This window comes from Lethenteron reissneri, chromosome 55, assembly GCF_015708825.2.
Source record: "Lethenteron reissneri isolate LAM-NWPU_2019-01 chromosome 55, ASM1570882v1, whole genome shotgun sequence".
Taxonomy (NCBI): domain Eukaryota; kingdom Metazoa; phylum Chordata; class Hyperoartia; order Petromyzontiformes; family Petromyzontidae; genus Lethenteron; species Lethenteron reissneri.
The window spans coordinates 1,382,965-1,396,683 of NC_083833.1; the positions used below are offsets into that span (position 1 = coordinate 1,382,965).

The 13,719-nt window shown below is 40.0% G+C and overlaps 1 protein-coding gene across 1 annotated transcript in view; it reads left to right on the top strand.

Moving 5' to 3' along the window:
• LOC133356753 (CD109 antigen-like) overlaps positions 1–13,719 on the top strand; it is a 55,418-nt gene that overhangs the window by 29,702 nt on the left and 11,997 nt on the right. Inside the window, 12 exon segments of the mRNA XM_061574411.1 lie at positions 1,942–2,115; positions 2,555–2,704; positions 3,079–3,132; positions 3,333–3,378; positions 4,666–4,730; positions 4,732–4,775; positions 5,681–5,798; positions 7,220–7,333; positions 7,520–7,735; positions 9,281–9,416; positions 10,318–10,494; positions 12,163–12,244. Of these exon segments, the coding sequence (XP_061430395.1) occupies positions 1,942–2,115; positions 2,555–2,704; positions 3,079–3,132; positions 3,333–3,378; positions 4,666–4,730; positions 4,732–4,775; positions 5,681–5,798; positions 7,220–7,333; positions 7,520–7,735; positions 9,281–9,416; positions 10,318–10,494; positions 12,163–12,244 (1,376 nt within the window).

Sequence of the window (13,719 nt, forward strand, 5' to 3'; positions counted from 1 at the left end):
CCTATGTAAGCTTCTGTTTGGCGTAATTGAAGTAAAAAACTCTGAATTAAGCCTAAAATTGCCATGTGCTTGCGTGCGTACACCCATTGCCATCGAGGCATTGAGAGGCATTTTAATGCAACAGTAAAATGACAAAGGGCTGCACTTTTTTTCATATATTTCTCTGGTGGAGAGGCATTAATATGCCTTGTGAGATGTATGCCCCACATCACCAGATCTTCATACCTAACTTTGATGATGGACTTTTTCCACCGTGACTTTTTGACGTGACAAGTTCAATGCCATAAAAAAAGGTGTCAGTTTTGTTGCCAGATAAAAGGGTAAAAAACCAATTGTCATATTTTGCTACTGGCAAAGGAGGTTCCAATGAAGTTCAATGCCGTTTAGCCCATGTTCCCTAAAATGGCAAGAGTCACCTTAGTGGATCTCTTGTGGATATGCTCCGTATGCGTTAAACTGGAGAATTGCTTAGGGCTTAGCAGGGTAACATATTCAGATATTCCAGAATTCCAACACGTCAAATTAATCATACCTAACCACTTTATATCAACGTTGAAAATGGTAAGCTGATTGAAAAAAACAGGAGTCATTAATCTAGATTTGAAGTTTTCATGACTGCAGGGATCCATACTCTTTGGTTCTTTCGGTAAAGTCACATAGGTATGAAATAAATTAAATCACGACGTTTCGGGCGCAACACAAGCGTCCATCATCAGGTGGGACAACCACAGCAAGAAACAATTGCTGAAGTGGGCAACAGGGCTGCCTTGACAAGAGGCTTTGTAGGTAAGAGAGGGGGGGAGGAGCCAGGGAGGAGAGATAGAGAGGGGGGTGTGGGGTAGGTGGAGTGGAGTCTTTGCTAGAAGGATTAGGAAACGAGCAAGAACAAAATGCCGGAGGGGGGGGTGGGGGAGAAGTGGGCGTTGCTAGGAGTGGGAAGCTAAAGTAGCTAGAGATGCCGAAATGAAGGCAACACCATAAAGCAGTTAAGGTTTTACCTGGTTAATAACATCCTTCCAATGATTGCTCAATTTGTATCCATCTTCTCGGTTGAAGTTATGTCTATGTTTATATATCTGGATGGCTTCATGAACAAACCTTTGATAGTAGCCCGACGGTTTCGAAAAAAAACAATATCAAGAGAGCCCACAGCGTTATAGCAATGGTCAGCCACGGCAGAGTTATTCGTTCTGCCGTGTTTCAGATCTGACTTGTGCTCGCGAACACGGTCCGAGATATGTCGTTTCGTTTCCCCAATGTAACACCCCCCACAGGTGCAATTTAGTTTGTAGACTCCAGGATATTGCATGTCAGGAATGACATCCTTGACAGATGGGATTAGATCACGGATTTTTTGTACTGTACTGATTCGGACCTTCAGTACAGTACACAAAATCCCCAATAACTGCACCAAACTCGTGAATACATTTGCTTTTGCGCTTAATTAAAAAAGCTGCATAAAGCAGGGGTCCCCGACCGATACCGGTCCGTGGCCTATTAGGAACCGGGCCGCGCAGCATTAGGTGAGCGGTGAGTCCGCACGTGGCCTGCCCATTATTTTATTTACCACTTCCGTCCGCGCCTATTTCCCGCACTGCGCACTTGTCTCAGTCACAGTTTTGGTAAGCCCACAAGCTAACCCTAGCCACAATGAGTAAAAAACAAACATCGCTGGTGAGCTTCTTTGAAAAGGGGGAAAGATCCAATGATGAACACCCCCCGGTCCGTGAAAAAATTGTCTTCCACGAAACTGGTTTCTGGTGCCAAAAAGATTGAGGACCGCTTTTCTGAAAGCATTTTTCATCTGACAGCACAATTGTAATTGTGGGGGGGGGGGGGGAATACCAACATATCTATAACAATGAACACGTGTTTTAAGAGCATCTCAGGGGTGATCAAGTGAAGAATTATGAAAAGAATGATGACGGATCTTTCCCACAGGTGGCGGCAATGGGCCATGTGTTGGAAGCTGGAGTTGCTCGCTTGCCACAATTCACGCTAACGCCCTCAGACGCCTGGGGACCTGCTACCTACGTCATAGCCTACTATGGAACAGACGATGGGTACATCATCCATGACGGTGTGGAGCTGATGGTACAGGAGTTCGTGAATATGGTGAGGACAAGCACTGCTGGAGAGTAAAGCTGAGATGAGCTGAATAATAATTGGAAACGACTAATTTTTCATGTGGTCGATTAGTAGGGCTGCATTAAAAATGGCTCCCAAAAGGTGGAAAACCCCTGGCAAGTGAGAGCTCGCGTGATGCGGCTAATGATGCCGATGATGTCACTAAGCCCTATCCTTTACTTCCCAATCAGTAGCACAGGTGACTAAAGAGGCGATCTCTTTTTCTAGCTTTTTTTTCTAGCTATTTCCATGCTATCCGATTAGTCGAGTAATTGAATTGATAATGGATGGTATTATCTGTTAAATTGTTAGATAGCCCAGCTCTACTGGAAAAGGCTGTCTTACTTGTGACACACACAGGAGGTGAGTGAGTGCATACTGTGCATTTTCCTTGTGGTGGATACATTATGCTGTGACCCTTTCACAGGTCGATGTAAAATGGAGTACACAGTCAGCTGTGCCTGGTGAAAACGTGAACCTGGAGGTCACGGCCACAGACCCTGAGTCATTTGTTGGTGTGGTTGCCGTCCAAGCTTATTACTTTGGACGAGGCATGAATATGATCTCTGATATCCTGGTAAGATTTCGACCCAACACGATTGATCAACCTTAATAAATGAACCTGCGTGTCATAAATCTGAGCAGACTTATGGGATTCACCAAAGGCAGTGCTCATTAATAGAGGTGTGTAATGATGGATAAACTCATCAATTAAAGTTATGTTTGTATGCTCATGATGCATGCATCATATTGTACTTTAGGGAAGCAATCATTTATGATGTATGTTAATTTTATTCAAACGATATCCTGAAGTTATATTTAGAGAAGGATAATTGACTAAAACTATTATTAACTCTTGAAACAGAACATTTAGGTATGTAAGATGTTTGTGAAATCCAAACAGCAGTCGTTGGTGGTGCTAACTTAATTTTAAATGAATTTCTTCCACAGTCTGCATCTGCTTTGGACTCGAATCCTAAATGGTGGCATGACAACATGTTTTCGGTAATACAACACTCCCGCTGGCTTCTGTATTCTCTGAAATTATGCATTCATATTCTAGAGTGTTCATGACGTATTGACACAGTACAGTTGTACAGTTGTATCGCCTAGACTATCATTAATGAGTTTCTGCATTTAGCAAAATCCATAATTAGTACTGTAATTACAAATAATTGATACAAGGTTATGAATGTGTTCCACAGACTGCTGGACTGTATTATGCTACCAATGGAAAAATAAAATACTGGGGTGAGTGAAAATATTAGTTTTAGGGTGTGAGTGTTCACTCATTTGCATCTGAGCTAAGATAATCACATTCACCTTAAATGGAATCCAATTATCTTCCAGGATGTCATGCCAATTTAGGCTTGTGGCTTGAACCCAGGTGTTATACGATTCAAGTTTAGTACTCTGATTTGGGTATTGGCCTCAGCTGCCAAGTTACCTTTAAAAAACCATGCTTTTATACCAGCTAGCTATGTTAAAATACTGAAGAGGAGCATCTCGTAGTGACAAGTTAATACATCTTTCATAAATTAAACCTCATGAACTGGTACACAGTGCTTTTTCCTGTTGCACAGTTAATTATTGTTGGATTTTCAAAATTGAAATGGAACTTTAATAAGTTGAAACATTGGAATCAATACAATTGTCCAATTGATAGATTTCATCCTGGTAAGATCGCAAACTGCATGCATTGGTGCATCACCTAAAAAAACACTGTGAGAAAGGCAAGAGGATACCACCTCAAATCTTACTTTCCTAGGTATGGCTTGAGGACCTGAGGATAGAGTATTGCATTGTGAGGCAAGGAATAGGAGTGGCACCATAGAGTATGAAGTGAGCCTGAGCCATGGACTTACCAATGGGCAGATAACGTGAGAGAGTCAAGCTTGTGTGAATCTATTTTGGTGAACTGCTTGTCGTTACAGGAAAGGACCCTCTGTTTTGGATCCTAATTCGACACAGTAATAACATACATAACTGAAAATAACCATTGTGGTATTTGTGGAGACTATAAATAACAATGTCTCCTAAATTTATCTGTCTCCACATTAAAAAAGTATATCTTGCAGGGCTCATCAGTAACACAAATATATATATATGTCTAAGAGACAGATCTGTCTGAGAGACAGATACATGAAGGAAACATTGCATATCTATTTTGTTGTTTCTTTTCTCCACAATTACACTCATAGTTAATTTGAGAGGCAGGATAGATTGCAAGTATTTTGCATTGTGGTGATACGTACTCAAAACTCAGGGCCCAGTTGGGAAGCTGAGAATGTATTCATCATCCCCACCGCTTAGATGGTGACTGCAGCATTCCCTTTTACAAACACCTTGATAGCTGTGGTGTGCATTTCCAAACTATCATATTTCTTTTCTACTTTCGACTGCTAATGACCCTAAATTTGTGACGAGCTCAACGCCTAAAATTTAGCAAATTACAGTGAGCACGTTTGAACATACAATAATGTATATATGCTTGTGATTTTTTTTTATTCTGTATAACACTCATTTTAACCCCTTCAGACAGCAAAAAGGCGAACCAAGATAACTCAAGAAAATTAGAAAAGGATGGTATGCGCAAATCCAACAGAGGGACTCCCAGAGGCCTGGGTTTGGCAGCCTGGTGTAAAAGGGTACGTACACATTTTTATGGCCTATCTTATCACATCATAGGACCTCCCTTGCCAGTATCAAAATTATAAGAAGAGGTTTTACCCTTTCTGGCAATAAAACAGTTGTGTTAAGATGTTAACACACTAAACTGAAACCTTTTGCAAGGAATCCTGTCTGCATTAACCACATATACTTGTGGTGAACATGCAAACAAAAAACTAGACTTAATTCCTTGTACAATAATTTTCATATTCTGTGAGTTTCATAAAAAACTGCCAACAAATATTACTGTAACTTGCATTTTATATTAATACCTTATATACGGTATATTTTGTAACAATTAAATATGTTTTTTTACGATTGGTCCACCAATTGTATCCCAAGTGGGCTATTCAAATCTACATGTATATCAAAGATTTTTAATTTGTTCCAAATACTACATATATACTGAGTCATATCTACGAATAATTAAAACATCTATCAACAGAAATATATTTTAGTAATTTCACATGTTAACCTTATAGAGTCTGTAATGCTCGATGCATAACAATGTATGTCTACCAAATAGGTCTTCAGAGATGATCTCTACAAAAACTAAGTCTCAATCGGTTTTATAAATCATGATTAGTATAATGCACTCATTTGTGATCAGGCTAAGATCATAAAACTCGCCATACACACTATCTTATGGAAACCCAGAATTTGATATAGGTTCTCAGAAGTTCTGGCTCACTGTGCTTACACAAGCTTAGCATTGTATCACCTCATAATTAAATCATTCCTGACATATCAGGTCCCTTCAAACTAATGCACCTATATGTGTTACATGGAGACAAATTAATAAAATGATGATTTAGTCTAATTTAAATGTAAAGGAAATAATGGGATTCACAGCTTGAAGTAATTGCATCCTTTTGTTTTAAAGACCAAACAAGAAGACGACATTCACAGCCGTTGTTCCAAAAGTCAATTCTCGCTGGATGGGAATTGCCTTTTCCGTGTCTAAAACAAGTGGAGTCACGTACGCTTACACCAGAACTCAGGTACATGAATAGTCTAAACAGAATTAATTATATTGGGTTGTTCTACAGAATGTTCATAACAAAACCACTCTTCTCAACCTGAAGTATTTCAGGCTTTTTAAATTAACCAAAAACAGTGTTATAGCTTACTGCAGTAGATGTTGGAGGCATTGGTAGAATCTTGAGGATATGGGCCATGTGTTTTCCCTTTGAGGTATGATTTTCTGTCTGTTCCTGCTTCTCCTTGTGGCCAATCACGCTTTCACTCTCTCTTCTTGCCCCCTTCACTGGAACAAACATCCCCTCCACATCCAGCGGTCACTTACGCTCAGTAGTTTCCACTCCTCACTCTAAACTCACTTCTTTTCCCTAGCTCACCCCACGACCCCCTTAATCTCCCCCTCATAACCACCACCGTTACTTTTCCCTATTCATATTCACATGATACGGCTAACACTCATTCCCCTTCATTCCATCCATTCATCATCATTTACTGTCATAAATGTTGCTTTAACCGAATTCACGCATCACAGATTCGTCACCCATTGCTTCCTCTCATCCATTTCATTCACCTCATCTTCACCATTACATTATAACGTTGCACCGCTGTTAATTCCCTATAAAGCGCCTTGGTTAAGGCGCCATGTAAGATAAGATTGGAGTCTACCAACAGCATTCTCAGGTGACAGATTTAGGAAGACCACAAATAGGAAAGAGCAGTCATCGGGTGAATTCAAGCAACGTGGGAGGGTTTCAGATGTCGATGAGTTGAAGATCAAACATCTGATTTAAGATGATGAAATGTCTATATAGAGGATATGAGTATGTTTTGCATAGTTTTGATATGTGATGAGAAGACATTATTTCAGGGTGCAGAAAAAAAGTGCTGCTTGGAGAAATATAAATTAGGTTTGATGAAAGAACAAGTGAAGTGTGATTTCTGGCAACAACATTTAGTATGAAAAGAGATGGCTTCCATTATAGTATGAGATCATATAGAAGGAACGTATGGTTATTGAAAATAATAGACTAATTATACTCTTATTATTTGAAAGAAAATATGCCAAATGGAACCAATAATGTGACATTCATACAGAATGGAGAGCAAATTGAGTTGATAGGGATAGAGGACCTAACTTGCGTGTTGACAGAAAGGAATTTCCACAAACATTTGGGTTAGAATGACGAAATTGCCACTACAGACCACGAGAGATTCTGAGCCAATTCAGGTAATCAGCACTGAAAGGGGAGATTTCACAGAGGAGGAGGAGGGGGTAGAGGTGAGTTGTTGACGATCTGAGGAGATAGAGGAATCAAAACAGAACAAAGCCAGACACAAAACAACTACCTTATATATTTTCAATAATTGATTATTTATTTTTAAAATAGTGCATGTTACTTTTATTTATTTTTGTTAACACCACCAATGTTTCTTGTCACAGTTGGAAGTGTCTTCTCCATTGCATGTTGCCATAAATGTGCCCAATGTTGCCATTCTTGATGAAGAGTTCATTGTGGAGGTGAAAGTCTTCAACAAGCAACCGGAGACTATCAAGGTAACATTGAGGCACCTGCTATATTCCAAACATTGGGGGAATTTAACCCTTTCCATTTTAGTTAAACTTGGTGTGCAGTTTAATCTGAAATCTACTGATTCTGAAGAAAAGGTTTTTTTATTTCAGTCTAAAATAAAATTCTATTCGATTTTGTTGAAGTGTATTTGTTTGTCAATTGTTTTCTAGGTCCTGGCAACGTTGCATGCCAGTGAGACTCACTTCAAAGTTCTTTATCAAACCGATGGGAAGTCTCCGTACAAACGTTTTCTTGAAGTGCCCAAAAAGGAGTCTGGCACTGTGTCTTTCCCCGTGTCTCTCCTGGTTGCTGGTGAATTCTGTTTCACCGTGGTGGTGACACACAATAATATCAATTACACTGTGGTGGGATGCACCTTGGGGAAGGTAAGTCTGTTGCCCCTTCTCACGCACTTCTGAGGCGTGACCACGTGCGTTGTTGCTGAGATTGTGCCTGCATTTTTTGAGAATCAGCCGTTAGGGATGACTGCTGAAATGAGGGCTCCATCTAAAGATATAGCGTAATGATTTACTTACATTGACCACTACAAATGTGGTGGAATAATGTTTAACTTTGTATCCACACTGAGCATTCACATTTATTCAAGCTTCAACTGAGCTTAATTGGATGATTAGATGGATGAAAAAGGAGGACATACATCTGCTACTCTATATGGAATGTCCCAAGCGGAGCCAGATTAATGGTTGTATGGTCCTTTGTATAGGGAAGCAGTAATGCAATTCTTGCAATATTTGATTGTTGTGGACCTGTATACACATTTCTTCATTACAAGGGCAGATATTTATCATGAAATTATTCACCCCACCCATGATTAGATTAATTTCCATGATTCGTTTCAATATAATTATTTTGTGCTCAACTTTATCATCTCATTTCATTGTTTCACATTTGTATCTGTCCCATTTAATCTCGTAACCTAATACCCCTTTTTTGAATATAATGTGCATATTGCCTTTATAAATTGATTATTTTACACATGTTTAGATGCATACTCTTTTGTTTTTTCGGTAAAGTCACGTAGGTAGAAAAATAAAATAAGATTCCTGCAGTAACGAAAGCTTCAAATCAAGAATGTTTAGATGCGTGTATCTTTGAGTGGAATAATTATTTTTTGTGATTTCGAGAAACAATGATACATATTACCATATAAGATCACAATAATCGTTTTTCTGAGATCATAACATCATGCTTACCCTGCAATTTTTGTAATCATTTATTTCCTGACCAAATATTCATGAAATAACGAACTAAATACTACGTGTTATGAAGTTAATTAATTTAATGTTTAGTGAATTTGGGCCACGGAGATTTTATGTCATAATTTCTTAGTGTATTTAATTGAAATTATTTCGAGTGTAACTGAGAGCATGTGAGTTAAAAACGTTATAGATTGTGAAGGCACAATGATTAGAAGTCTTGCGACAGTCTTACATGTTGAATGAAATGCATTTGAATCACTGTTAAGCAATATTTTTATTTGTACTAAAGTACAAGAAGAAGAGAATAAAAATGTGAATAAGTTATTGCAAAGTTATATTGCACTGATATCACAATTTGTACTCGAATTGTAGATGTTTTGGGTTTACTCTCCAACACACATGGGTGTGCTGAACTAGTAACGAATTGGCATGTTTTGTTTATGTGACAAACCTTACTCATTGGCCAGTGTCGGGTGGTGGTGGGTTTAACGACACATTTATATATACGCAATCTAACCCACACACCTCTATTATGGATGATATCACGATAATTGTCATGCTGTGAAATTTCATTTGTCATGTCATATGTCGTAAAGAGATAATATCGTGTGCTGCTGTGGAGATAAAGGTTTGATCCGTTAATGTGTTTGTTTTGCGAATGATAATGGCAATTAACTTGTGTGTGGATATTCTCTCTTCTGCCCAATATAGCATTCAGGTTTTCCGCAATCTTACTCAGAAAGCGCCATGCTCACATTGTCATCAACAGAGGTCACAAAAACGTTCACTTTCAACTTCCCACCCAACGTCGTCAAGGGAAGCAGTTCGGCTTCCTTTTACATCTACGGTATGTCTGCTTTGATTCTCACCTTCCCCCACACAGCATTTGAAGTTAATGAAATGGAGCCCATTGGTGGGGCATATGACCTAGCTGCCTTAAAACCATTGCTAGAACAAGTTTATTATGTTACAGATAGATGCATCTAATCACTGATGCAGCTTAAGGTTGAACTCCATTTATAGCACGGCCAAGTAAGTACAAATACATGAATAAAAAAAGTAATAAGAAAACACAGCCGTCATAGACCACTACACTTAAGACAATTGGTAGCTTCAGGAACTAATAAAATACCACCTACAATGATAACCGTAAAGGTATAGAATACTAAAACACTTACCTCTGTGCACTAAACTAACAGCTACATGTGCTAAACTAAACAATGCTGCTAGATATATACATACACGATATAGGTTCCTATTGAAGAAGCAGAGAAGCATATATTTCCAACTAGCATTGCCCGAGCATGTGTATGGGACTTAATTGTGCCGTGCCCTTGCCTAAGGATTCGGCATTAAGTGCAATGACGTCATCACACGTCATTTAACTCTGGGGTGACGTCACTGTGGAAGCCACATGCATGTCTTAAGGGACAATGTCACGTGGTAGGGGTTTAAATATAAACCATTGAAAACCAAACTTCCGGATGATTCTACTAATAAAAGGCGAGTCACTCTTCGGGAAGATTTTGCCTCCTATTGCTTTGTATCGGACATTTTTCAAAATGTCAAGGGCAAAATGTTGTGACGGACGACACTTGGGCATTATACTGTGTAGGTAGATTGAGCAAAACAATTCAGGAATAATAAATCACCAAGCAGACAGCACCAGTCTCAGCAAGCAAAATTAATTCCTCAAAGCTTCTTGGAATTGGACAGTATCCTCACATATGCATGTGTGAAATGTGCAGGAGATATCATTGGGCCCTCTCTCACTGGGCTCGATCAGCTCCTGCAGATGCCATATGGCTGTGGGGAACAGAACATGATCAACTTTGCACCAGGCATCTACATCCGGAGATATATGGAAGTTACCCAACAGATTACTTCAGAGATTATTGAAAGGTCTTTGACTTATATGACATCAGGTAAGTTTACACGCTTTTTTGCAGCTGACAAAAAATAATTTTCGGTAATTCCATGCCAAATGAATAATGAATATACTTTACCAAACCCAATTTCAATGACATTTGGGGCAGAAATCTGTATTTGGAAAAGAAGGCAACCAAAACTGTTTACGTAAATCCAACCTCCCATTACTCAGATATAGGTAATGGAAGTTGACCTGACATCTTGACTTGGTGTGTGTATATGTTAAACTTCTTTCGCACCATACATAACCAACCATGCTAATTGGAGGTGCAGGGGAAGGACAACAAACTAAACACACAAAGCACTTGGTGACCACCCAGGTGTTGTAACTTGCCTCATAGCCGATGTAAAAAGGTGAGACAGGTGTAATTTTAAATGTCTTGGAAGATATCTATGGTTTCAACTTATGCATAAAAATGAGAAATCGAGGACAAAACCTCTTGGTAAGTGCTGTTGTAGTGAGTGGTGAGATCTCTGTAATCAGTCCGAATCATCCCTTCCCACCTGAATATGTGAGGAAAATGGTTGTAACTCCAAAAGTATTGGAGTGCACACTTCCAAATTGTCAGGGATTTTTGCCAGGTATGCGTAGCATGATAGGTTACATTACGAATAACCGAGGTTACATAAAAGTTAATCATGCCTAGGTCATATATACACCAGACTTGCCTCTCTTTGCCAACTACAAGGGAAGTTACAGTACCTGCAAGGTTGCCAAGTGGTCTTGTTGGGTCAAACTTCGATGACATATATCTGGGGATTAAGCAAATTATTTAGTGAAAGTGGTGCAGAAGCACACGTACCAAACAAAAACTCAACACATTTACCAATGACACTGGCCTGAAAAGACTAAAATATTTAATCGATGACATTTTTGGCAATGGCCCTTCTTAGCATATAGCAAGCAAGTATCAAAATCAATGAATTGATTTTAACATATTTTGATTGACTAGAATTTTGGCGGCCCATGACCGCCTTGATCTGTCTCCTGTGTAGGGCTTCTCGGCGCTTTGCGCCTCACCCGTCGCCCCCCCCCCCCCCCCCAATGTGTGCAGATACTACTGACTATTGTATGTAGGGTGTGTAGGCATATTTTCCTACAAAAGACATTTCTTTTCTTGGGGGGGAGAGAGTGAAAAACATTTTTGAGGGGGGCGAGGGTCGACAATTTTTGGAACCCTGTTGGATAAACTTTTTACCCCCACATCTGGTGGGGGGGGGGGGGGGGGTTCCACCTTCTATAACATTTTGATTCATGCCTTCTTAAAGGCTCTTACAATTTAATTGACGGACAAACGGAATGCCAGGCTTTTATAATAGATGTAGCATGGAATGACCCTTCTTTATTTTTTGTTACATTACTTATAAATGCACCGTGTGAGTTCGTGTGTGGAAATGTCCATATCAAAACAGTATCTGATATTGATAATGGGGCATATGAAATAAATGTATTGGAATACAATGTATATTTTATAACAGCCCTGTATTCCAAAGTCCAAAATGCATTGCACATTCTTATTTCACTGAATGGAGAGCTGTAAATGTTTCAACACCGACTAAAAGAGTATGGGTTTTCTCCACTTGAATTTAAGATGCATTGTATTAACATAAATGTATGTAATTAATACCAGACTACATCACTCATGGTATCATTATGTGCACAGGCTACCAGCAAGAGCTCAACTACATGAGAGACGATGGTTCCTTCAGTGCTTTTGGAAATTCGGATCAACAAGGCAGTACATGGTAAAGCTTTGCCACAATCATGCGTCTGTGACTGATAATGAGTGCATGGTATGGTAATCAGTGCATGGCTTGTTTTGAGTAGTGCATGGAAAGGTTTAAGACCATGCATTTTCAGTTATCTGTCAATTTCACAACTGCTAATGGGAGGAAAATAAACCAAAATTGTGGAGTCCCAGTAAAGTTGTATATGTAGTGGTTTAACGTGCGCCAAGGGGGGTAAGTGTAAACACGTGTGGGCTGGGAACAGTGGGGTCCTACCGGGACAGGCTGGTGTTGCTGGGGGACAACGGAGGAGACAGAGACGGCCCGTCAGGCAATTAGGGATGCAGGGCAGTGATTGGCCGGTTGTTGTTGTCAGGGACAGGGTGGCACCGCTAAGTCTGGGGGGACGCCAACTAATTAATTGGGAATTAATGAAGAGGGGGATAAATAGGGGAGCGTCAGAGCAAGACGGGGAGTTGTGCTGGGAGCTGGACGGAGTCGGTCGGAGTGGAAAAAGAAGAAGCGTAGAGTAGCAGTGGAGAAGAAGTGTAGGGTAGCAGTGGAGTAGAAGAAGAAGCGTAGGGTAGCAGTGGAGTAGAAAAAGAAGTGTAGAGTAGCAGTGGAGTGGAAGAAAAAGTATAGGGCAGCAGTAGAGACGGAGAAGCCGAACGAGAGAGATAGTCGGAGTGAGACGGAGAAGCCGAGAGAGAGCGACCGCTGGAGTGGGACGGGGAAGCAGAGAAGGGAGTCGGGAGAGACGGAGAGAGAGAGGGAGGAACGGGGCGAGCGAGGCCGGCGGAGCGCGGCGAGCGAGCGGAGAACGCGCTAAAGGATGGTGGCGAAATGTGCTGAGTTGGACAAAATAAAGTGACGACAGAAAAGGAAGAAGTTGTCCGCGTAAAGTTCAGCACTACATATATACTACAGTACTGTCAACAGCAAGGGTTGTCAAATCAGAGTATCTGGATCTACACAAATCAACAGTGGCCATCATGGGGTCTGGGAAGAAATCCGTATACAAAGAAGTGATGGCAGGTGGTGATGGCTTCAATGGCATGGCTGTGATGACCTCCTGACCTTACTAAATGTCAGATATTAAGACAATCGGAAATTAACTGACACAGATCTGATGCTTTTTTAAGATCTACTGGATCTAGATTTATGGATCCGTATCCCTAAATCCTTTAAAATGTTATTTGATCGAGACCACTAAACTACTCTCTGTATGCGGGAGAGGGCAGGGAGGTGTTGGGGCAGCAGAAGGCTATTTATATATACCGTGTTTGCAGATTATGAGCCGCTCGAGAAAGTAAAATGATCCCTAGATGTTGTGGTCATTTTCAAATACACGTATACAGGCTTTGTGTTAATATTCGTTTGTTGTGTCATCTAACATAATTGCCCTTAAGGCATTGACAAGATTTTAAAGTTCACATGTTTTATTGTAATTCTTTTTATTGTAATTCTTCTTAATAATATATTAGTTTTTTACT